Source organism: Pristiophorus japonicus, chromosome 6 (assembly GCF_044704955.1).
Source record: "Pristiophorus japonicus isolate sPriJap1 chromosome 6, sPriJap1.hap1, whole genome shotgun sequence".
In the NCBI taxonomy this organism is placed as follows: domain Eukaryota; kingdom Metazoa; phylum Chordata; class Chondrichthyes; family Pristiophoridae; genus Pristiophorus; species Pristiophorus japonicus.
In genome coordinates this window covers 9,799,954-9,826,759 of record NC_091982.1, presented here as the reverse complement: position 1 = coordinate 9,826,759, position 26,806 = coordinate 9,799,954, and the positions used below count along the sequence as shown (strand labels likewise).

General features: G+C 49.0%; 1 protein-coding gene across 11 annotated transcripts in view; it reads right to left on the bottom strand.

Annotated features, from left to right (window-relative positions):
- Window positions 1-26,806, bottom strand: part of tex11 (testis expressed 11) — a 454,209-nt gene that overhangs the window by 304,440 nt on the left and 122,963 nt on the right. For all 11 annotated transcript variants that reach the window (XR_011593569.1, XR_011593571.1, XR_011593570.1 and 8 more), the window contains 2 exons: window positions 4,783-4,868; window positions 1,785-1,922 (listed from right to left, as the gene is read on the bottom strand). Coding sequence is in view for 8 of the 11 variants with exons in the window: in XM_070882608.1 (XP_070738709.1) it covers window positions 1,785-1,922; window positions 4,783-4,868 (224 nt within the window). In the remaining 3 variants the exon portion in view is untranslated. The remainder of the gene's footprint in view (window positions 1-1,784; window positions 1,923-4,782; window positions 4,869-26,806) is intronic.

The following is a 26,806-nucleotide window of genomic DNA, read 5'->3' as shown; positions in this document are numbered from 1 at the left end:
AGGGGTGCAGTCATCCTGAGAGAGGACAGCAAGTTCATATCCCATGGAGCCACTGCCACTCTCCTGGGGTGGTTCCTCAGCAATCCTAGTAATCTGTTGCTGTGACACCCTGGAATCCCCTTTGAATACTGGTATCCAGAGCCGTGATGGCAGGAGTCTGAGCTTGCATGGCAGCAGCTGACCTTCCATGACATCAGTCTGAGCTTCCACTGTAGCACTCATAAGCTCTACACAAAGCCCTGTGCCAAGTTAGTGCCGGACTCCTCCATGCTCCTTGACATTGAACCCAGGCTTTCTGTCAGTCTTTCCAATGCACTAAGCATTTTGTTGTAGCCTGGCCCATCAAAGTCCTCATCTGAGTCGTCTGCAGCAGAATTCGCCTGCGACCTCGTCCGCTGGCAAGCTGGCACCTGCGCTCTCCTTGCCCCCTCCTGGCTGCAGCACAATTATACCCAGACCCTCACCACGTGCAGATCCTGCCTCTATGCTATCCTCTACGTGCAGTGTCAGTATTTGACCTAGTAGCTGCTAGTGTGTATTCATCTTGAGTTTCTGAAAGGAAAAAGGGACAAGGGTAAGGTTGTGGTGAGGGGAGAGGAAAAGTAAGAAGTACATGCTTACACCATCTGCGGCTTGTAAGTCAGAAGAGATTGCGGGATGAGGGGGAAGTGGGATGTGAGAAGGAGGATTCGGTATGAGGATACCGTCAACTTCAATGGATTCAGCCTCAGCCGCTTACCACAGCCTCAGCAATGGCCCTTCCAATAATGGGCAGTACAGTTTTCTCCATGGAATTTAAAACATGCAGCGTGTCTCTCACCCTCTGGTTAGTTCCTGCTGCCTCCGGTTGTGCACCACGATCTCCTGCAAGAGAGAGGGAAGTGTGTCCGTGAGTGTCGTGCAATATGTTTGGGTGATGTGGCTGTTGTGGTTGAATAGCTAGTAGTGTGTGCAAGCTGCAACAGTGCCAATTGTGTGAGGTGGGGTGAAGTATATTAATGTTTCGTATGAGTCCTGATTGATAGAGATTGCTGGTAGGTGAGTGATGGAGGTGTGGTGATTTGAGCAGTGAGACTAGTGATGCAGTTGGTAGGATATGACATTTGAAGATGCATTCACTGATCTTGACTGCTCGGGTGAGGTCATTAAACTTCTTGCAGCACTGCATCCAGGTCTTCGGGGCTAAAATCCTGGCATTGACCTCTGCAGCTATCTGTTCCTTTTCACCATGTGTCTAGAGGGTCGCATGCCACCATGGATACAAGACATCTTTCCTCCTTTCTACCTCCTTGACCAAAACCTCCAGCGCAGCGTCCAAAAGCCTTGGTACACGCGCTCTCCCATGGTCAACTATTGTTGATGGTTGCACAGCACATTGTTCCTTATTATCTCAGTACCTCTAACAGCCACAATGTACCTTTCCTTTAAGAGGTGCAGGCTAGCTTTAAGCAGTAGGCTAGCTTTAAGTAGTGCTAGCAAGTAACAATACTGGGCGCCCTGCTAATGTGTGCAGCCAATGAACAATGCAGTTAGCGCTGGCTGCACACAGTAAACATTATAATGAGTAGGCAGCACGAAGATGGGCACGGGGGAATCACGCATCGCAATCCCCATGCCCATTTTCGGGACCAATTTAGCCGTCTCTGTCTTCTAACAGCATAGCCCCAACTTAGCAATGCTACAGGAGATCTGCTAGTACACATACATTGCTATAACCTTGGGAACGAGGGGCATTATCTTCCCCACTTGTAAAGTATATATATTGGAATCATGAGAGATATTACCTTTTCCTGCTGATTCAGATGCAGGTAGCAAGATGCCCTGTTTCTCTGCAGTCTAGCCAGATTCTGATCCAGTTGTCCAGCAGAATAAAAACTTAAAGAATAACTGTACCATTGGAGGGCCTCTGCATAATTCTGCACCTTCAAAATAGGAAGAAAAATGTGGCGTTAAAAGAAAGTGATTTCCATTCACTTCACCTCCCAGCTTGACTAAAGGTGAAGAGATCTGCATTTTTCAGAGCTTGCAATCAAGGTTGTTGCAACAAATCAGGATAAAGGGGAAGTTGCTGTTTGGGAAGGGTTAGGAAGAGACTGGCCAAAGGAACCACCCAGGTACAGTGAAGCAGAAAGGACTTGGCAGTAAGTGCTCCATCATAAATCTCCAGATGACTACTCATTGCTGGAAGAATTTTAATGACCTGACCAGGTCAACAAGGCAAGTGGACTCAGCCACATCGTCCTAAACCAGGTTTGCCAGCTGCAACCACCTTCCTCTCACTGAGTTGAAGGATCAAAGAGCTTGGGGGAGAAATTCAGGGTCTCAAACCCGTTAATGCACGTTTGCAGCGACCATTCCTAACAAACGAATGGCTGCCGCTTTGGGGTCAACAGGCCTACCCGACCTAAATTCAGATCGGGGATTTTTCGGCTTGGACCCCATTCCACCCAAGTAGTTGCACCACCAATTTAAAGGAATAAAAAAATACTTACCAGCCATTTTCAGCTGATTTTCTCAATCCTCCACCGCGAGGTGCCCCCGGCAGGTTTTTCTGCCGGTGCACATCTCCGCATGGAGTGCGGCCCGGCAGCACGGCCACCCTTAAAGGGGAGGCCCACTGCCGCAATGCAAAATTTTTTGCCGGCCAACTTGTCGATCGGCCGGCAAAATACTGACACCAGGTTGGGCCGGGCCGCCAATAGGCAGCCTGGCACCCCCTCTTGGCCAAAGTTAAAAAATGATAGAATCTCTCCCCTTTAACGGAAGGGAGAGAGTGTGCTGACGCACACGCGCTGTGATGTCACCACGACTCCACTGCTGATTGACAGCAGCTGAGGCACCAACCAACCCATTTTCTGCCAGTCAGCCTGGCTTTGAATCTAAGGCCCGCCTCATTATGATCCATTTCTTGTAGGACTTTGAAAAAATGTCGAAGTCTTGAAAATGGATTTACTTACCGTACCAGGAATTCCAGCGTTAAGTACCACTCAAAAATCATAGGTGCACCAGCTTTCTGGTGAACCTGAATTTCGACCCCCTTTACTTTACTACTCAGAAGGTTCCACAGGGTATTTTGCAGTTCCAACTTTCACGTGTAAATGTTACGTCAAAATACAGCCTTAAAAGCATGTACCCCACTCGAATCCTCACATGATCAATAAATGTTTAGTTCATACACTCTATTATGGCCTGCCTGCTGATAACTGGGCTTAACTGCATCTTCTTCACGCACTGATACTAGATCAGCTGGAGATTGGGGCACCTTGGTCTGCAAGTTCTAGGACGGGGTAATGGCTGATGGGTGGCATATACCTCCTGTGGTCCCTGGTCTCCCTCTGCTCCACCTCTTTTTCTTCATCTAAAATGCTGATGGACAGATGGTCCTAATTAAATTATATTGGCTTTTGATGATTGGATAAGGGAGAAAAAAATGAAGGCCCCATATCAGAAGATTGCCATTGAAGGAATAGTCAGTAGGCAATGTTCCCGCCCAAAATATTTATAAAGTAAGAACTTTCAAAACATGACACACAGGAAGGTCACACTGCCCGAAACTTTGAGGTGGTGTATGAAGCATATCAATTCTAATTATGGGGAACCGTTACAAGTACTTCTAAGGAACAATCTTACAAGACTCTGTCCCTAGAGCTTTGCTGGGCAGGAGTACGCATCTGACAAAGGGCTGCAGCACAACAGGAGCAATTCTGTGACACATGTTCCCATTCTGTTAGGCTCCACACTGGAAGTAGAGCCTTGAAATATTACCCCTCTACTGTTACAGAACCATTTTCTGTGCAAAACGATTGCTATGAATATCAACTTCATATCGGACAACAACAGTTAAATCAAAAACTCGGTTCTCCTTCCGGATCTGGATCTTTATATACAGAAAAAATATATGGGCCTGAGTTTCTGCTCAGTTGCACTGTTTTTTCGGTGTCATTTGTGCAAAAGAAGCCAGATTTTTAAGCGCAAATTACATTCAGCGCAACCTGAATTTGCTCTAGTTGAAAAAAAAATCACACTAGAAGCAGACCCCGCCCACAAAACCGGCCACACCCCTAGGATGAATAAATCACCATTGAGAGTTTCTGCTCATTGCGCTCGTATGTGGGCCTTTGTGGAGGCTCTAAAAATCAAGCTGGTTCTTTTGGGCCCCAGGATACTAATACAGTAGGAACATTTCAAAAGTTTTTGAATGTAATTTTTTTTAATTTGCGAAGAAACTGACTAGGAAATGATTCTGTATATTTTTTTAAGTCATCTTCACTCATTTAAAATCAGGTTATTCACAGGTGATGGACTAGACACTGTGATTAAAAATGCTATTTTTTTGTGATAAACCCATTTTCAGCTGAATTAATCAAATCTAGTTACCACTCTTAAATATATCAAGAATTATTATTTTTTTTAAAACAAAATATTTTTTTTAATTATGTTTTAAAACACTGCCCAAATGCGCTGATTAATGGCAGATTTTGCATTTGCCGATATGTAAATGAGTTTGAGCAGAAACTCGAGAAAAGAAAACACTTTTCAAAATTTCGCCCGTTCATCGATTGCACCCAAAGTGGAAACTCTACCCCCGGAGTACAAAACAGCTGAATGAAGTGAGCTCAATGCAGAGTATCAATTGAATGTTTTAAGGAGGACAATTTACATTGACTTCAAGAACAGTGGTCGCAATAGAGGTGACCACCCTATAAAGGTAACTTAAGTAGAGGTTGCATGGTGTATACCTTTTGATTGGATTTCACATGACGCTTCTAGTATTTGTCTCACCTCAAAATTCTTGGCAGCTCTTTCCCAGAGAACAATGTGAAATCGAATCAGAATATCTGATGAAAGTCGTTTCCCCGTGTAATGACCTAAAGATAGTGATCAGAAGAGAATGACCACAGTGAAATTAAACAGAAACGGCTGACAACAATGGAATACAAGCTTTGAATAACATTACCATTCAACTACAATACTTATCGAAAAATATGCATTTATACCTTGACCCACTGATGCTGTTTGGTGTAAAGGTGTTTCTCAAGCACTTAATCCCCAGCAAACCAGCCTATGAGCTGTCTCATCTGAAGTAGTGTTAGACCATTAGCTTTAGTGCAAAGTTGTTTCTGAACATTCCTCATAAAAAATATGTATAAAACTGTGGAGCCACAATCGATAAAGCAAATAGAATGCTGAATTGTTTAGTCCAAACAATACAGTATAAATTGGAGGAAGTTATACTTAACCTATCATCATCATCATAGGCAGTCCCTCAGAATGTAGGAAGACTTGCTTCCACTACTAAATTCAGTTCTTTGGTGGCTGAACAGTCCAACACGAGAGCCACAGACCCTGTCACAGGTGGGACGGACATTCGTCGGGGGAAGGGGGGGTAGGACTGATTTGCTGCACGCTCCTTCCGCTGCCTGCGCCTGATCTCTTCATGCCTCGCAGTGTTGAAGAGCTCAACGCTGTCCCGGATGCACTTTCTCCACCTATGGCAGTCTTCAGCCAGGGTCTCCCAAGTGTCAGTGGTGATGTCGCATTTCACCAGGGAAGCTTTGAGGGTGTCCTTGTAACGTTTCCGCTGCCCCCCTTTGGCTCGGTTGCCATGAAGGAGCTCCGCGTAGAGCAATTGCTTAGGGAGTCTCGTGTCTGGCATGCGAACTAAGTGGCCTGCCCAGCGAAGCTGATCGAGTATGGTTAGTGCTTCAATGCTGGGGATGTTAGCCTGGGCGAGGGCACTGATGTTGGTGCGTCTGTCCTCCCAGGGGATTTGCAGGATCTTGCGGAGACATCGTTGGTGATATATCTCCAGCGACTTGAGGTGTCTTCTGTACATTGTCCATGCCTCTGATCCATATAGGAGGGCGGGTATTGCTACAGCCCTGCAGACCATGAGCTTGGTGGTAGGTTTGAGGGCCTGGTCTTCAAACACTTTTTTTCTCAGGTGGCCTAAAGCTGCACTGGCGCACTGGAGGCGATGTTGAATCTCCGCATCAATGTCTGCCTTTGTTGACAAGAGACTCCCGAGGTATGGGAAGTGGTCCACGTTCTCAAGGGCCGCACCGTGAATCTTGATGACATGAGGGGCAGTGCTGTGCGGCAAGGGCAGGCTGGTGGAGGACCTTTGTCTTATGGATGTTAAGCATAAGGCCCATGCTTTCATATGTCTCGGTGAATACATCGACTATATCCTAGAGTTCAGCATCAGAATGTGCGCAGACGCAGGCATTGTCCGCGTACTGCAGTTCAACGACAGAGGTTTGGGTGATCTTGGACCTGGCCTGGAGGCGGCGTAGGTTAAACAGCTTCCCACTGGTTCTGTAGTTTAGTTCCACTCCAGCGGGGAGCTTGTCAACAATGAGGTGGAGCATGGCAGCGAGGAAGATTGAAAAGAGGGTTGGAGCAATGATGCAGCCCTGTTTGACCCCGGTCCGGATGTGAAATGGGTCTGTAATGGATCTGCTGGTAAGGATCACGGCCTGCATGTCGTCGTGGAGCAGGTGAAGGATGTTGACAAACTTTCGGGGGCATCCAAAACGGAGGAGGACGGTCCATAAACCCTCACGGTTGACAGTGTCAAAGGCCTTTGTGAGATCGAAAAAGGCCATGTATAAGGGCTGGCGCTGCTCCGTGCATTTTTCCTGCAGTTGTTGTGCTGCAAAGATCATACAGTGCTCTGGTCTGACCACTCCTTGACTACTGTATCCAGTTCTGATTAAAGAGGCACAAGAGAGACATTCAAGCCTTGGAGGCAGACTAGCAAAGCACGTTAAGGCCAACAGCTAGCATCAGAGGAGCAAGTTATGAGGAAAGACTGGAGAACTTGAGCTCCTAAGTCATGAAAGGTAGTGATTGAGAGATTAGAGGTGCATATGGCACTGAAAGGTAAATCCAGAAATATGCTTCAAATTGTGCCGATAGTAGAAAGCGCAGCTCATGCTCGTAAAGGGCAAATTTAGGACTGCCATCAGGAAGTTCTTCTTCACACCAAGATTAATCAATACATGGAACAGACTTCCGGGTAAGGTAGAGGAGGCAAAAACTCTGGAATTGTTGAAGAAACTAATAGTGTGATGGGGGATGAGAAGTTATAAGAACATAAGAAATAGGAGCAGGAGTAGGCCATACGGCTCCTCGAGCCTGCTCCTCCATTTAATACGATTATGGCTGATCCGATCATGGACTCAGGTCCACTTCCCTGCCCACTCTCCATAACCCCTTATTCCCTTATCGTTAAGAAACTATCTACTTCTGTCTTAAATTTATTCAATGTCCCAGCTTCCACAGCTCAGTGAGGCAGCGAATTCCACAGATCCACAACCCTCGGAGAAGAAATTTCTCCTCATCTTAGTTTTAAATGGACGGCTCCTTATTCTAAGTTAGATGAGACTTTGCTGTAAATTATTTTCTGAATGGATGGGCTAAGGTGAACCAAATCATCTATCTGGAATCTTGAGGAATCATGGGGCCGAATTTGGTCACCACCCATTTCTCGGCGGTCCCCGGGCGGGGGCTACGTTTTCGCCGCCCGCTGCCGCCGGGTCCTGTAGGGAGCCACTTTCGGCTCCGTTGCGTGGGTGGCAGTGGCAGTCGGGAACGTCCAGCCAGCGTCACTACTGTGCGTCAGTTGGAGGCCTCTCCACTTGGGGATCTTCGGAGGGCCTCCACTGCACATGTGCGAGACTTCACGCAGTTATTTTTAACTGTAGTTTTCTTCTGCTGTCATTTTGTGGCTGTTGGAGGCTGATTGGTGAACTGCGCATGTGCATAAAAGCAGACCACTTTATTCCACCTGTGAGTGTGAGAGGGGAGAGGAGAGAGTTGGAGCCTGGAGAGCAGAGTGGTGGCATTGCGGAGGACAGAGTTGGAGCCCGGAGAGCAGAGTGGTGGCATTGCAGAGGACAGAGTTGAAGGTTGGAGAGCGGAGAGATGGCATTGGAGAGGGGGCAGTCTGAGTTGCAGAGGGGATAGTGTGAGAAATTTAAACCCACAAACTCTTCAGCAGCCATTCCTCTCATCATTGAGGATGAGTGGCCAGAAATCTTCTATGAAGACTGGCAAAACCAGGCCCAGAGCTCCGTGGTTCAATGAACAGGAATTGGAGGAGCTAGTGACGGAGGTGGAGCGCAGGTACAACGACCTCCCCCGGGATGGTCGTGGCAAGCCTCCGCCAGCCCAATACCTGTAACCAAGATGTTGTCCTGGAAGACCACGGGCTTCAGCAAGCTTTCCATGTTCCTCTGGAAAATCGCCGTGGCCGATCGAATCCCAAACGGGCATCTGTTGTAAATGAAGAGATCTTTGTGCGTGTTGATGCAGGTGAGGCCTTTCGATGATTCCTCCAGCTCCTGCGTCATGTAGGCCGAGGTCAAGTCCAGCTTTGTGAATGTTTTCTCTCCCGCCAACGTCGCAAATAGGTTGTCTGCCTTTGGTAGCAGGTATTGATCCTGCAGTGAGAAACAATTGATAATTACTTTGTAATCACCACAGATTCTGACAGTCTTATCTCCTTTGAGGACTGGAACAATCGGACTGGCCCACTCATTGAATTCGATCGGCGAAATGATGCCCTCTCGTTGTAGCCTGTCCAGCTCGATCTCCACCCTCATCATGTAAGGTACCGCTCTCGCCTTGTGATGGATGGGTCGCGCCCCTGGAATCAAATGGATCTGCACTTTTGCTCCTTGGAACTTCCCGATGCCTGGTTCGAACAGCGAGGGGAACTTGTTTAGGACCTGGGCACATGAGATGTCGTCGACGGACAAAAGCGCTCGGACGTCCTCCCAGTTCTAGCGTATCTTTCCCAGCTAGCTCCTGTTGAACATCGTGGAGCCATTGCCCGTTACCACCCAGAGTTCTTAGTGGTTGTACATGCGTACTCCAAATGGATTGAATGTGTGATAATGTCGGCAAGCACGTCCGCTGCCACCATTGAAAGCCTACGGGCCATGTTTGCCAAGCACGGCCTGCCTGATGTCCTTGTAAGTGACAATGGGCTATGCTTTACCAGTGCCAAGTTCAAGGGGTTCATGACCCGCAATGGGATCAAACATGTCACATCTGCCCCGTTTAAACCAGCGTTCAACGGTCAGGCAGAACGGGCAGTTCAAACAATCAAGCAGAGCTTGAAAAGGGTAACGGAAGGCCTACTGCATACTCGCTTATCCCGAGTCCTGCTTAGTTACCGCACAAGACCCCACTCGCTCACCGGGGTCCCTCCCGCTGAACTGCTCATGAAAAGAGCACTTAAGACAACGCTCTCGTTAGTCCACCCTGATCTACACGCACAGTAGAGAACAGGCGGCTTCAACAGACTACATATCATGATCGCGCAAATGTGTCATGCGAAATTGAGATAAATGATCCTGTATTTGTGTTGAACTATGGACAATGTCATGTTTGTAACCTTCATGTAACTGTAGCCTTCATGTAACAACACTGCATACTGTATACACCTAAGAAATGCGCACTTTGACCACAGGGGGTGAACTTGTGGGAGACACTCCTCACCTGGTCATCCAGGTTTATAAAGGGAGGTCCCACGCAGGGTCATCACTTCTTGGTCCTGTGAATAAAGGTTGGGTCACAGAGTGACCTTGTCTGCAGAATGTGCCTCGTGCGAATTCATAGTAGTGTGTAAGGACTTAACATTTGGCAATGAGAAACAGGAATGGCCACCGGTAGCACAGAGGAACGGTACTGCGTTGGTGAGGATTGGGACGATTTCGTTGAGAGGCTCCAGCAGAGCTTTGTTAAGAAGGACTGGCTGGGAGAGGCAGCGGCTGACAAGCGAAGGGCGCATCTACTGATCAGCTGTGGACCTAAGACGTACGCGCTGATGAAAGACCTGTTCGCACCCGAGAAGCCGGCGGACAAAACCTTTGAGGAGCTCAGCAAACTGATCGGTGAGCACCTCAAACCAGTGAGCAGTATACACATGGCCCGACACCAATTCTATACGCACCGATGTCGGGAAGGACAGAGCATACCAGACTTCGTTGCAGACCTTCGGCGCTTGGCCAGCCTCTGTAAGTTCACAGACGCCTGCAGGGGGAGATGTTACGGGATTTCTTCATTGAGAGCATTGGTCATGCCGGGATTTTCAGGAAGCTAATTGAGACCAAGGACTTGACCGTGGAAGCAGCGGCGTCGATGGCTCAAAACTTCATGGCGGGGGAGGAGGAAATCAAGACGATATACGCGCAACTCTGCTAACATTGTAAACGCGACTCAGAACCCCGCAGGCAGGCAAGGGCAATTCGACACCACCCAGGCAGTAGCAGACTCTAGAGTGGGTCCTCAACAGAGGCAATGGCAGGTTGAATGGACATTTACACCATCACAAGGGACAATACGTCCCGGGATGGGGCCATTGACACCCACTAACAGAGTGCTCAAGAGTAATCAAAGAGACAATCAGAGAGGAATGCCTGGTAACAGCTCTTTTGTTCACAACAATCTCAGCTCATTCTGGAGGTGCGGGGCAGACGTGCTGCAAAAACCTGCAGGTTTCAACAATTCATCTGTAGAAATTGCAACTTCAGTGGACATTTAGCCAGAATGTGCAGAAAGCCCGCAGGGAGGCAGATGAACCACAAGAGGGGTCTGCAAGGCAGGTTTATGCTTGGGACACGGCAATAGACGCTGAAGTTCACCGGGTTCAGGTGGCAAAAATCCACAGCTCATATACAAAAACGCCATGTCTGATGATGAAAGTACTGTTAAACGGCATCCCAGTACGCATGGAACTGGACACAGGGGCCAGCCGGTCACTTATGAGTGTTCAACAATTCGAGAAACTATGGCCACTCAGAGCTAGCAGACCCAAACTAGAATGCATTGACACGCAATTACGGACGTACACCAAAGAGATCATTCCAATGCTAGGCAGTGCAATGTTGGTGGTCACACATAATGGATCAGAGAACCGGCTGCCACTCTGGATTGTCCCGGGAAATGGTCCCGCGCTTTTGGGGAGGAGCTGGCTAGCCGAGATGAACTGGAAATGGGGGGGATGTGCATGCCATTTCATCTGCGGAGCGAAGTTCATGCTCACAGGTCCTACAGAAATTTGAGTCACTATTTCAACCAGGTGTCGGGACTTTCAAAGGTACCAAAGTAGTGATACGCATCACCCCGGATGCCAGACCAGTGCACGATAAAGCCAGAGCTGTGCCGGATGTGATGCGGGAGAAAATTGAGAGGGAGTTGGTCAGGTTGCTAAGAGAGGGCATAATTTCGCCCGTTGAATTCAGCGACTGGGTAAGCCCCATCGTCCCTGTCCTAAAAACGGATGGCTCGGTCACGATCTGTGGCGACTACAAGGCCACTATCAACCGAGTATCACTATAAGACCAATACCCACTTCCGGGAGCGGAGGATCTTTTTGCCACGCTGGCAGGCGTCAAGCTGTTCACCAAGTTGGAACTCACTTCAGCCTACATGACCCAGGAACAGGCCAAAGAATCCAAGCTACTGACCACCATCACATAGAAACATACAAAATAGGTGCAGGAGTTGGCCATTCGGCCCTTCGAGCCTGCACCGCCATTCAATGAGTTCATGGCTGAACATGCGACCTCAGTACCCCATTCCTGCTTTCTCGCCATACCCCTTGATCCCCCTAGTAGTAAGGACTACATCTAACTCCTTTTTGAATATATTTAGTGAATTGGCCTCAACAACTTTCTGTGGTAGAGAATTGCACAGGTTCACCACGCTCTGGGTGAAGAAGTTTCTCCTCATCTCGGGTCCTAAATGGCCTACCCCTTATCCTTAGATTGTGACCCCTGGTTCTGGACTTCCCCAACATTGGGAACATTCTTCCTGCATCTAACCTGTCTAAACCCGTCAGAACTTTAAACGTTTCTATGAGATCCCCTCTCATTCTTCTGAACTCCAGTGAATACAAGCCCAGTTGATCCAGTCTTTCTTGATATATCAGTCCCGCCATCCCGGGAATCAGTCTGGTGAACCTTCGCTGCACTCCCTCAATAGCAAGAATGTCCTTCCTCAAGTTAGGAGACCAAAACTGTACAAAATACTTCAGGTGTGGCCTCACCAAGGCCCTGTACAACTGTAATAACATCTCCCTTCCCCTGTACTCAAATCCGCTCGCTATGAAGGCCAACACACCATTTGAACATAAGAACATAAGAATTAGGAACAGGAGTAGGCCATCTAGCCACTCGAGCCTGCTCCGCCATTCAACAAGATCATGGCTGATCTGGCCGTGGACTCAGCTCCACCTACCCGCCCGCTCCCCATAACCCTTAATTCCCTTATTGGTTAAAAATCTATCTATCTGTGATTTGAATACATTCAATGAGCTAGCCTCAAACTGCTTCCTTGGGCAAAGAATTCCACAGATTCACAACCCTCTGGGAGAAGAAATTCCTTCTCAACTCGGTTTTAAATTGGCTCCCCCGTATTTTGAGACTGTGCCCCCTAGGTCTAGTCTCCCGACCAGTGGAAACAACCTCTCTGCCTCTATCTTGTCTATCCCTTTCATTATTTTAAATATTTCTATAAGATCACCCCTCATCCTTCTGAACTCCGACGATTAAAGGCCCAGTCTACTCAATCTATCATCATAAGGTAACCCCCTCATCTCTGGAATCAGCCTAGTGAATCGTCTCTGTAACCCCTCCAAAGCTAGTATATCCTTCCTTAAGTAAGGTGACCAAAACTGCACGCAGTACTCCAGGTGCGGCCTCACCAATACCCTGTACAGTTGCAGCAGGACCTCCCTGCTTTTGTACTCCATCTCTCTCGCAATGAAGGCCATCATTCCATTCGCCTTCCTGATTACCTGCTGCACCTGCAAACTAACTTTTTGGGGATCATGCACAAGGACCTCCAGGTCCTGCTGCACCGCAGATTGTTGTAATTTCTCCCCATTCAAATAATATTCCTTTTTACTGTGTTTTTTTCCAAGGTGGATGACTTCACATTTTCCGACATTGTATTCCATCTGCCAAACCTTAGCCCATTCGCTCAACCTATCTACATCTCTTTGCAGACTGTCTGTGTCCTCTACACAACCTGCTTTCCCACTAATCTTTGTGTCATCTGCAAACTTTGTTACACTACACTCTGTCCCCTCTTCCAGGTCATCTATGTATATGGTGAACATTTGTGGTCCCAGCACCGATCCCTGTGGCACACCACTCACCACCGATTTCCAACCCGAAAAGGACCCATTTATCCCGACTCTCTGCTTTCTGTTCGCCAGCCAATTCTCTATCCATGCTAATACATTTCCTCTGACTCCGCGTACATTTCCTCTGACTCCGCTTTCTTAACCGCCTGCTGTACCTGCATGCCAACCTTCAGTGACTGATGTACCATGACACCCAGGTCTCGTTGTACCTCCCCTTTTCCTAATCTGTCACCAATCAGATAATAGTCTGTCTCTCTGTTTTTACAACCAAAGTGGATAATCTCACATTTATCCACATTATACTTCATCTGCCATGCATTTGCCCACTCACTTAACCTATCCAAGTCACTCTGCAGCCTCATAGCATCCTCCTCGCAGCTCACACTGCCACCCAACTTAGTGTCATCCGCAAATTTGGAGATACTACACTTAATCCCCTCGTCTAAATCTATAATGTACAATGTAAACAGCTGGGGCCCCAGCATAGAACCTTGCGGTACCCCACTAGTCACTGCCTGCCATTCTGAAAAGTACCCATTTACTCCTACTCTTTGCTTCCTGTCTGCCAACCAGTTCTCAATCCACGTCAGCACACTACCCCCAATCCCATGTGCTTTAACTTTGCACATTAATCTCTTGTGTGGGACCTTGTCGAAAGCCTTCTGAAAGTCCAAATACACCACGCACAAGGGGCTGTTTGTTTACAACAGGTGTCTGTTTGGCATTCGTTCAGCAGCCGCTATCTTTCAAAGGAACATGGAAAGCCAGCTCAAGTCCAGCCCTGGAACAATCGTATTTCAGGACGACATCCTTATCACGGGTCGAGACACCGAGGAACACCTCCACAACCTGGAGGAGGTGCTACGCCGACTGGACCGGGTAGGCCTGCTACTAAAGAAGTCCAAGTGTGTGTGTTTGGCCCCAGAGGTCGAGTTTTTGGGCAGGAGGTTTGCCGCAGACGGGATCCAGCCTACCGAATCCAAAACGAAGGCGATTCGTCGTGCGCCCAGGCCCGGCAACACATCGGAGTTGCGTTCATTTCTGGCACTCTTGAACTATTTCGGGAACTTTCTGCCGAACTTAAGCACATTGTTGGAGCCGCTACACGTGCTCCTGCGTAAGGGTTGCAATTAGTTTTGTGGGGGACTGTCAGGAACGGGCTTTCAATCGGGCACAGAACCTGCTTTGTTCTAATAAGCTGTTGACCCTATACAACCCCTGTAAGAAATTGGTTTTGACATGTGATGCATCATTCTATGGGGTTGGGTGCTTGTTGCAGCAGAGTAATGATGAGTAATGTGGCTTATGCCTCCAGGTCGCTCTCCCAAGCAGAAAGGGAATATGGGATGGTTGAAAAGGAAGCACTCGCATGTGTCTACGGGGTGAAAAAGATGCACCAGTACCTTTTTGGCAGAAGGTTCGAGTTAGAAACCGACCACAAGCAGTTAACATCCCTGTTGTCAGACAGCAAAGCTGTCAATGCCAATGCGTCATCTCGCATACAGCGATGGGCTCTCATGCTGCGTATGACTACACCATTCGGCACCGGCCAGGCACCGAAAATTGCACTGATGCGCTCAGCAGGCTTCCACTGGCCACCACTGAGGGGGCAGCGGAGCAAAGCGCTGAGATGGTCATGGCTGTCGATGCTTTTGATAGCGCAGGCTCCCCCATCACAGCCCGCCAGATCAAAATCTGGACCAACAGAGATCCCCTCCTATCCTTGATTAAGAAATGTATCCTGACTGGGGATTGGGCGCCCGCACACAGAGCATGCCCTGAGGACGTCAGACCGTTTCACAGACGGATGGATAAGCTCTCCATCCAAGCCGACTGCTTCCTATGGGGCAGCCGAATAGTCATGCCCCAGAAGGGAAGGGAAGCATTCATCAGGGAACTCCACAGCGAGCACCCAGGCATTGTGCCAATGAAGGCCATTGCCCGGTCACATTTATGGTGGCCGGGAATTGACTCAGACCTGGAACACTGTGTTCGCAGGTGCACGACGTGTGCTCAGCTGGGCAATGCCTCCAGGGAGGCCCCACTCAGCCCGTGGCCCTGGCCCACCAAGCCATGGTCACGTATTCACGTAGACTACGTGGGTCCGTTCATGGGAAAAATGTTCCTCGTTGTTGTTGATGCGTACTCAAAATGGATCGAGTGCATCATATTGAATTCGTGCACGGCATCCACCACTGTGGAGAGTCTACGTGCGGTCTTTGCGACCCATGGCTTGCCGGACATCCTGGTTAGCAACAACGGCCCGTGCTTCACTAGCTATGAATTCCGGGAGTTCATGTTGGGTAATGGCATCAAACATGTCAGGACAGCACCGTTCAAGTCGGCTTCCAATGGCCAGGCGGAACGTGCGGTCCAAATCATAAAACAAGGCATGCTCCGGATTCAAGGACCCTCCCTCCCATCGCGCCTCCTGCTGGCCTATAGGTCCCGACCGCATTCGCTCACGGGAGTCCCGTCCGCGGAACTACTCGTGAAACCTACACTTAAAACTCGACTGTCCCTCATTCATCCAGTCCTGACGGACATTGTTGAGGGCAAGCGCCAGTCCCAAAATGAGTGCCATAACCGTAACTCAAAGGGGAGATGTATAGAAATCGATGACCCTGTATTTGTTCTTAATCACGCTTTGGGGTCCAAGTAGCTTGAGGGTACTGTAATTGGCAAAGAGGGGAATAGGGTCATAGTGGTCAGACTTAACAATGGACAGATTTGCCGCAAGCATCTGAACCAAGTAAAAAAAAAGGTTCAGCATGGACACTGAGGAACCTGAGGAAGATCACGAGATGCTGCCCACACCACCGCCAGAGAACGAGCAACAAGAACTTTCAGCAACATGCACAGTCCCTGCGGCCAGCCCGAACGAGCCGGAATCGCCACAAGTGACAGACTCATGCCGAGGCTCAACAACCAGAGCCCCAACTGCGGTGCTCCACGATAGAGCGTCGACCGCCCGAAAGACTTAATCTTTGACCCCATAAGAAGTTGAGGGGGAGGTGATGTCATGTTTGTAACCTTCATGTAACAACACTGCATACTGTATACACCTAAGAAATGCACACCTTGACCACAGGGGGCGAACTTGCGGGAGATGTTGTGTCTCTGCACCTTGTTACAAACTCGCACGAGGCATGGATATATCAGACACGGTCACACTGTGACCTTCACTTTATTCCCAGGATTAAAGAGTGCTGATCCTGGGTGGGACCTCCCCTTTTATACCTGGAAGCCCAGTTGAGGAGCTCACTCCCTCTGGTCAGGGTGTGCATTACAAGGGTACAGGTACAGTATGCATGAGTTACAGTTACATACTTATAGTCATTGCAAGATGGTGAAATACATGACATCACCTCCCCCCTTAGGTCTTTTAGTTTCAGATGTTAAGTCTATCGGGTGGTCGCCGCTCTCTCGTGGAGCGCCGCAGTTGTGGCTCTGGTGGCTGAGCCTCAGCACGCGTCTCTGTCACTTGAGGTGATTCCGGCCTATCCAGGCTGGCCGCAGGGACTGTGCATGCTGAGGGCTGTCTTTGTTGCTCGTGCGCTGGCAGTGGTGTGGGTGTTATCTCATCATGCTCTTCTTCCGGTTCCTCCATGTCTGCACTGAACCTTGTCTTTACTTGGTCCAAGTGTTTGCGGCATATCTGCCCATTGTTTAGTCTGAGCACCATGATCCTGTTTCCTTCTTTGCCAATTACGGTGCCCTCAAGCCATTTGGGTTCCAAAGCATGGTTAAGAACAAATACCGGGGCATCTATTTCTATACACCTCCCCCTTGAGCCTCGATCATGGAGCTCGGTTTGGGACTGGCGCTTGCCCTCAACAATGTCTGCCAGGGCTGGGTGAATAAGGGACAGCCGCATCTTGAGCGTGCGTTTCATGAGGAGTTCCGCTGGCGGGACTCCCGTGAGCAACTGTGGCCGGGACCTGTAGGCCAGCAGGAGACGCGATAGGCGGTACTGAAGGGAGGGTCCTTGGATGCGTAGCATGCCCTGCTTTATGACTTGGACCGCATGTTCCGCCTGGCCATTGGATGCCAGCTTGAACGGCGCTGTCCGGGTGAGCTTGATCCCATTGCCCGACATAAACTCCTGGAATTCATGGCTGGTAAAACACGGGCCATTATCTCTGACCAGGATGTGCGGCAAGCCGTGGGTCACGAAAACCGTACGCAGACTCTCCACAGTGATGGATGCCGTGCACGAGTTCAATATGATGCACTCGATCCACTTCGAGTATGCATCGACAACGATCAGGAACATTTTTCCCATGAACGGGCCCGCATAGTCCACGTGAATACGTGACCATGGTCTGGTGGGCCAGGGCCACGGGCTGAGTGGGGCCTCCCTGGGGGCATTGCCCAGCTGAGCACATGTCATGCACCTGCGAACCCAGTGTTCCAAGCCTGAATCAATCCCCGGCCACCACACGTGTGACCGCGCAATGGCCTTCATTAACACGATGCCAGGGTGCTCGCTTTGGAGTTCCCTGATGAACGCTTCCCTTCCTTTCTGGGGCATGACTACCTGGCTACCCCATAACAGGCAGTCGGCTTGGACGGAGAGGTCATCCATCAGTCTCTGAAATGGCCTGACTTCCTCGGGGCACGCCCTATGTGCGGGCGCCCAGTCCCCAGTCAGGACACATTTCTTTATCATGGATAGGAGGGGGTCCCTGTTGGTCCAGAGTTTGATCTAGCGGGCTGTGATGGGGGAACCCGCAGTGTCAAAAGCCTCAACGGCCATGACCATCTCAGTGCTTTGCTCCGACGCCCCCTCGGTGGTGGCCAGTGGGAGCCTGCTGGGCGTGTCAGCGCAATTTTTGGTGCCTGGCCGGTGCCGTATGGTGTAGTCATACGCAGCCAGCGTGAGGGCCCATCGCTGTATGCGAGCTGACGCATTAGCGTTGACAGCCTTGCTATCGGACAACAGGGATGTTAACGGCTTGTGGTTCGTCTCTAGCTCGAACTGTCTACCGAAAAGGTACTGGTACATCTTTTTCACACCATACACACACGCAAGTGCCTCCTTCTCGACCGTATCCACGCTCTGCCTGGGAGAGCGACTTGGAGGCATAAGCCACTGGTTGGATTCGGCCATCATTGTTACCCTGCTGCAAAACACACCCAACCCCGTAGGATTATGCATCGCATGTTAAAACCAGTTTTTTACAGGGGTCATACAAAGTCAACAGTTTGTTGGAACACAGCAGGTTCCTCGCCTTATTGAAAGCCCGTTCTTGACAATCCCCCCCAAGACCATTCACAACCTTTACGGAGGAGCATATATAACGGCTCCAACAATGTGCTTAAGTTTGGCAGGAAATTCCCAAAATAGTTCAAGAGTCCCAGGAATGATCGCAACTCCGACGTGTTGCCGGGCCTGGGCGCCCAACGAATCGCCTCAGTTTTTGATTCAGTGGGCCGGATCCCGTCTGCAGCAACCCTCCTGCCCAGGAACTCGACATCTGGGGCCAAAAACACGCACTTGGCCTTTTTCAGCCGCAGGCCTACCCGTTCCAATCCCCGTAGCACCTCCTCCAGGTTGCGGAGGTGTTCCTCAGTGTCTCGACCCATTATAAGGATGTCGTCTTGGAACACGATCGTTCCAGGGATGGACTTGAGCAAGCTTTCCATGTTTCGCTGAAAGATAGCCGCTGCCGAACGAATGCCAAATGGGCACCTATTGTAAACAAATAATCCTTTGTGTGTCGTGATGGTGGTCAGAAACTTGGATTCTTCAGCCAGTTCCTGAGTCATGTAGGCCGAAGTGAGGTCCAGCTTCGTGAACAGCTTACCACCTGCCAGTGTGGCAAAAAGGTCCTCTGCTCTCAGGAGCGAGTATTGGTCTTGCAGCGACACTCGGTTGATGGTGGCTTTGTAGTCGCCACAAATCCTGATCGAGCCATCTGCTTTGAGGACGGGAACAATGGGACTTGCCCAGTTGCTGAATTCAACGGGCGAAATTATGCCCTCTCTGAGCAGCCTGTCCAGTTCACTTTCAATGTTTTCACGGATCATGTACGGCACCGCTCTGGCTTTGTGATGCACTGGTCTGGCGTCCGGAATGATGTGTATCACTACTTTGGTGCCCTTGAACGTTCCGACACCAGGTTGAAAGAGTGACTCGAATTTTTGCAACACCTGCGAGCATGAACGTCGCTCCACTGATGAAATGGCGTGCACATCCTCCCATTTCCAATTCATTTCAGCTAGCCAACTCCTCCCCAAGAGCGCGGGGCCATTTCCCGGAACAATCCAGAGTGGCAGCCGGTTCTGTGATCCATTATGCGTTACCATCAAGTTTGCACTGCCCAGCACTGATATGATCTCTTTGGTGTACGTACGTAGCTGCGTCTCAATGCGTTCCAATTTGGGCCTGCTAGTTCTGTGTGGCCATAGTCTCTCAAATTGTTGGACGCACATGAGTGACTGGCTAGCTCCGGTATCCAGCTCCATGTGCACCGGGGATGCCATTCAGTAAGACTTTCATCATCATGGGTGGCGTTTTGGTGTATGAGCTGTGGATGTCAGCCACATAACTCTCTGAACTTCAGCATCCATGGTTATTCCCCAGGCCTCATCCTGCATTTCAGACCCCTCGTCTGGTTCCTCTGTCTCGCAGACTAGCCTCGCTACTGCCTTTTTGCACATCCTGGCCAGGTGTCCCTTGACATTACAAATCCTACAGGTATAAAGTTGGAACCTGCAGATTTTTGCAATGTGTCTGCTCCCACATCTCCAACTTGAGCTGAGATTGCTGTTAACAAAAGAACTATTCCCAGGCATTCCTCTCTGATGGCCCTTTTGGCTGTTTCTAATCACTCTGATGGAGGGTGTTAATTGTCCCATCACAGGATGCATTGTTTCTCGTGATGGCGTGAATTGCCGATCCCCTTTCCATTGTCCCTGTTGCCAGGAGCTTGTTGCTACCTGGGTGGTGTCAAATTGCCCTTGCCTGCCTGCCTGGACGGTTTCGAATTGCCCTTGCCTGCCTGTGGAGTTTTGTGCCATTTTTATAACATTGATTCCCTGGTTCAACGCAGGGCTGTGTGCGTAGATTAGCTTGGTCTCCTCTTCCCCTTCCAATAAAGGTCTGAGCTATCAACGCCGCCCCTTCTAAAGTCAAATCCTTAGTCTTTATGAGCTTCCTGAAAATGCCGGCATGATTAATGCCCTCGATAACATTTCCCCCCTGCAGGCATCAGAGAACTTACAGAGACTGACCAAACGCCGCAGTTCCGCCACGAAGTCCGAGATGTTTTGACCCTCCCGACGCCGGTGAGAGTAGAACCAGTGCCGGGCCATGTGTACACTACTTGCCGGCTTGAGATGCTCACTGATCAGCTGGCTGGGCTCTTCGAAGGACTTATCTGCTGGCTTTTGGGGTGCGAGCAGGTCTTTCATTAGCGCATACGTCTGTGGACCACTGCTGGTCAGTAGTTGCGCCCTCTGCTTGTCAGCCGCTGCCTCTTCCAGCCAGTCCTTTGTGACAAAGCTCTGCTGGAGTCTTTCCACAAAGTCGTACCAGCCCTCACCCACACAGTAGCGTTCCTCTGTGCTGCCGGTGGCCATCCTCGTGGTTCGGTGATTCCCGTTCCTTGTCACCAGATGTTGTGTCTCTGCACCTTGTTACAAAGTCACACGAGGCATGGATATATCAGACACGATCACTCTGTGACCTTCATTTTATTCCCAGGACTAAAGAGTGCTGATCCTGGGTGGGACCTCCCCTTTTATACCTGGAAACCCAAGTGAGGAGCTCATTCCCTGTGGTCAGGGTGTGCATTACAAGGGTACAGGTACAGTATGCATGAGTTACAGTTACATACTTATAGTCATTGCAAGATGGTGAAATACATGACAGGAGACACTCCTCACCTGGTCATCCAGGTATATAAAGGGAGGTCCCACGCAGGGTCATCACTTCTTGATCCTGTGAATAAAGGTTAGGGTCACAGAATGACCTTGTCTGCAGAATGTGCCTCATAGTAGTGTGTAATGATTTAACAGACAAGGTCCCAAGTGGCTTCCTGGCACGGTTTTAGCCAAAGAGGGGAGTCGGGTGTTTGTGGTCAAACTCTCAAATGGACTCACCTGCAGGAAACACTTGGACCAAACCAAATTCAGATTTACGGACTATCCAGAACAACCCACAATAGACTCTACCTTTTTCGACCCTCCAGCATACAAACAAGTGGCAACCGACCCAGCGGTTGACCACGAAGCAGAACCCGTCACCCGCAGCAGCCCAGCAGGACTCACCAACCCCAGCAGCCCAGCAACGCAGCAGCCCAGCGAGGGCCCAACAAACGACTCACCAAAACCAGTATTTGCAACGAGCCAATCAACCAGGGAAAGGAATGCCCCAGATCGACTCACGTTGTACATAGTTACACTATTGACTTGGGGGTGGGGGGGAATGTTTGTTATGTATGTAAATCTGTAAATACCATGTCTAACCACCAGAGGCCTTATCCCCTGGAATCCCAAGGGATCCCACAATCCCTTGGGAGCACCTATATATAAGGAGGCCTCACAGGTTTGAGAGGCACTCTGAGATCTGTAATATAGGACTATAGTCACACCTTACTTTGAGCTTGAAGTATCTAATCTGACTCTTTATTCAAGACATAACAGTGACGAATTTGGATGGATGGGCAATGTTGAGCGGGATGGGGACCAATGCCGCAAACGTTGGAACGATTTGCTGGTGGCAGCTAGAGTGGTACATATTTATTCGCCCCCTCCTGTCCAAGGCCCAAAAAGTTGTGCGCCAGATGTGTGTGGGAATGTGTGTGGGGGGCATCAGCAAAGGGGCTAAAGGCCACAACATTTTTTTGTGCAGAAAAAAATAGCAACCAATGAGGTAAGGCTGCGTGCAACTGAAGGGGGGCCCAGAACAGGTGGTTGAATTGACCAGGCTGGAGGAGCGTGCGTTGGCATTAGTGGGTGATCGCCACCATCCAACCACACACATTGATGCAGATCTGCTGCTACCGCGTGGTGAGGTTATACTAATCTCTGTGTCAGCGACGCTCATGGCATGAAAGTACATAAAAGTTAAGGCACTTGCAGTTGAACATACACTTTGTGGACATGTAGAGATGGAACTCCTTACTGGCATAATGTGAGATGGAACAGCTCACATCTCAGCTTGACCAACACCTCTCCCCCACCAACCCCCACCCCCCCCCCCCCACAGACTGAAATGTTGTCCTCTACTTGCAGATGATGACTTGAACAGGACAGATCTAGGGAGATCGCCGACCTTTGGCCTTCAGAGAAGCCGTCAGACCCCAGCATCTTCCACCCCGACGTTCTCCACACCCGAAGGCAGTGGATCCTTCCACCACCACCCCACCGCACCACCTAATTCTACCGCTCCCACCTCTGCCACCCAGGGCCAGGAAGAACAGGAGTGAGGAGGGAGAAAGGCCAGTCTTTCTACCCCTTGACCTGGAGGAGCTGAAAGTGGCTGACAGCAGCCTCCTGCCATGTCAGGCAAGAGTCCACAGAACCTCGGCGTCGGGCTCCGATTTCCTGGGCTTTCCAATGGACTCCACAGATGCAAGCTCTACCAAGCACAGAGGCCGTGGCTCAAAGGCAAGCAAGGCGCCAGCACCCACCAGGAGAAGGCAACCACCTGCAGATGCAGCACGGTTCTCTGCACTGAACGAGATGCTGCAGCTATCACGCACCAGTGTGAAGATAGGTCGCAATATGCTGCGGTCCATGGCTGGGATAGCTGGCAGCATCATCACCACCTTTACCCAGCAGTATGATCAGAGGATGGACCGGCTCATTACAGTGTGGGAGCACACAATGAAGGGCATTGAGGCCATGGGGCAAGAGATGACTTCTGCACACGTAGCGCAAGCCCCCGACTCCACACCCTCAAGGCAGACAGATCCGGAGAAGCAGGAGGTCCCGGCGCCTTCGGTCCCGCCCCCTACCTTTTCACCAAGATGCACACGTCTGCAGACATCCAGCTGCCGTCCTGCACAACTTTCTCATCCAGAGGCAGGGGAGCGCCACACCATCGTGTAGGCGGGGAGAGGAAGAGGACATTGGGCATCCCTGCAAGTGGGGGGTGGCCGGGGGGGGGGGGGGGGGGGGGGAGATGAGAGATGGTGGTGTCGGGTGGAGGGGTGGGTGTTGCTCCTGTAAATTTTTTCACATTTAATAATCTTATGTAACCTTTGTTATTGTGCACTTGTAAATACGTTCATATTGCTGACCCTCTCTTGGTGACATGTGTGGTGCATTGTGAGAAACACACATCTGTCCCTCAGGTCATCTACTTTATCAGGAATATCTGACTGCACTGCACAAAATCGCAAGATGACAAAGAAGGATCACCAATGCAGGAAGGCTGCCATTCAATTATTCCCACTTTACCTACTTGCAGGGCAGACCTTAAGGCTTGCACTTCAACCCTCTTTTTCCGAGGCCAAACATGGAGGAGTGCCACTCCTCAGATGACATGGTCATCAGTTACATTGTACTAATTGTGCTACATTGTGTCACACAATTAATGAATCAGCTTGGATGTTCAAAATGTGACATGTTGAAGAGTTTTCACTTATTCATAATTATTTTCCTTTCACCATTGGGCTTCTCAATGAAGGACTTTCAGCAAGGTCCAACAAAAAATCCTCTATCAGCTTAGACACATTTCACTCGCTTTTATGACATCCCAATTAAATATCACCATCAGCAGTAAAGTAATGCAACATGCACCTTAACTTTTTTCCAGCAGTCCCACTCATAATGGTCCAACATCCGCCCGATTGGCGTGATCTTATGGCCTCCAGCACTCCCTCCCACCCATTCTCCGTGCTGCCCAACTGCCGTGATCTGATGGCCTCCCTGCCACCTGTTCTCCCTGCCGCCCGACTGCCGTCCAGGTCAGACCTGATTTTCCCGAGCAGTCCTTCTGGGGGTGGGGGGGGGAGGGGCGGTTGCGGGGGGGGGGCAACAGGTCGACCGGAGGCCAGCATAACTGACCAATATGGGCCATTTGGAGCATCCGGCATGGGCGGGCGGCCCGACCTCACATCGGTGGAACCCTTCACCACCAATCTCCCGCCGGGTGGAACGTGGACGGCAGATGAGCGGTTCCGGAGGAATCGACCAAAAAAACTACACTTCCGGCAGAACCTCGGTGGATGCGGGTGCAACTTCCACCAAGTTCGACCCCCATAACTTCCTTACTTGACTTTACATTATTTCCATTCTTTGAAACCTTGGTGTTGTCCTGCACTGTGTGTTGGCCCTTCACATTGGTTCCTCAATAAAAATAATCCTTTCCAATTTGCTCTTTAGTTTATGCCCTTGCCTGAATCCAATTCATTATCCAAAATATTAGAAATAGGAAATGTACAAACTAAATGTACAAACTAACTGGAAAAGAAAATGGTTTGATTGAAGGAGCCCTGTAAGGAGCCAGAACTGCAGGACACATTGGGCCTGAAATTCCGACCTCGCCAGGTGCGTACTGACCCGGCGAGGTCTTGCAAAAGCCGGTTTTCGGGGCTCGATGCGCATGCACTGAAAACCGGCTTTTCCAATCTGTCAAGATTTCTCTTGACGGATCCTCCGCATCCCCAGGAGAAGGCTATTTGCCCATCTCTTGCCCAGTGAATGTCCTTCAAACTTTTACATTTGCCAGCTTAAGAGTTTTAAAATCTATAGGGCTAGACTTTCCTGAGAGCCCCTCAACGCCCAATTGCCCGCCCAGAAAAACCACTAACGTTTGGTAAGTAACGCTGGTGAAAATTTATATTTTTATGTTAAAACTAATCGCCCGGCGAGGAAATAGGTCTTGCACCTTTATTCTTGCCGGTTTTCTCGGCAGTTAAGGGGAAACTAAGTAAAACGGGCGTTTTTTTTCAAATTTAGTCGGAGACTGCGGTTGGGCCTAGGGAGGGAGGAAAACTTTAAAAAGTCACTAAAAAAATAAAAAATAAAAATAAAAAGCATTCCCAAGACACTTTCACATCTAATCGCCGTTTTAAACTAAAAAAAATAAAGAACCTTTAACTTACCTTTCTTGGCAGAGTACTCCCCTTCTGCTCTGTTTAAGCAGCTTTTACAGGGCGTTTCCCTCGGCAATCTGGACGGGCTTCCGTCGAGGCCAAACTTACACCCTGGCGATTTTCTCAGCAGTGCACGTTGTCAGATTGGTCCCAGCGGGCATTTTCAGAATTGGGCGATACCACTAAAAAAATAATGGGGAAACTTTCGCCGGGCAGAAATGAGCTCTACTGTCAAGAAAATCGCCGAGAGCCCACCGAAAATGATAGGAAAGTTTAGCCCATAAAAATTAAATGTAATCATACATTTTTATGTTAAAAAGCCTGTCCATTAAGGCAAGTTCATTTTAAACCCTATTAAAACACATTTTTAAAAAGTTCCAAAAAAAAAATAATTTTTTCTAAAACATTTAATTAACTTTAACTTTAATTAATTTTAAATATGTGAGGTGTTTTTTTAATTTATTATGTTGTGTTTCTTGTTTTAGGGGGTTATTCTCATTAATAGTAATGGGAACTCGTAAGTTCCCATTATTATCAATGAGAATACTACCTAGTGATTGGTGGTCCAGGCCCATGTAACTCAGCATTTCCGTACGTACGGGGAAGTCACCTCCCTGTATGCTGCGCTTCAAATGAAGGCCTCCGACCGGAATCGACGGCGTCTCCGTGACCACCAGGTATTTTCGCAAAATTTTTGGGGGTCAAAAGCATTCGTCCGAAGGAAGCCTCAGACCGGAATTTTCCCCCCATTATTTCGAAGAGGATAAAAGGGCAAGACAGATATAATGGCTTTAATTAATAAAAACTCAACACATATATATATTTTTGGTAATGAACAAAGGCAACAAACATTTAAAGAGTTTTATGGATTTGTGTTTATCTGTGTTAAGATTTTTTTCAAGCGGCGTATCAGTAAAAAAATGATTTCCTCCAAATTTGAGCAAAAAGCCTGAAATTTGGCCACTTCCTACTGTGCCTCCCAAAACAAGTGGAACAACAACATGCAAGTGTGCATTGGTACATCTTTTATAGCTCTAATCAATATGACTAACATTTTTCCTTGGCTGGTGTATCATATGTGAAAATGTGTTTCCTCATAATAGTGCAAGATAGTTCCCTCATAATGAGCAGGAGATGCAGGTGCCCCTCTAAGGTACAGCAGCTGCTTTGTTACGCTGCTATCCCAGATCTCTTTCCATAACCCCCTCCTCCCCACCCTCATTGCCTACATGCTACCAGCACATGGCCTAATTATTTAAATGAGAGAACATTGAAAAATTCCAGCAGGTTCTCTTCCTGTGCCTGTGACACGAAATGCACTGCGCAAGCTGCCCCTACACTCTTAATGGAAAATCACCCTGTTTATGTCTAAAGTCAGCTGGAAAATAATGCAGAGTCTGAATTCAACAGTGAGGTAGCTAAAATGGAATTTGCACCGTTTCCTGATGGTACATTCCAAAATCGTATCAACAGGACCAATTTTGTCAGACTGAAACCAGCCCAATGGTGACAAGTGCTCTCCAAGGGAGAAAAGAACAGTGAAAAGCATGTACCTGAAAAGTGATTAATATATTATTACCAATTATTACCA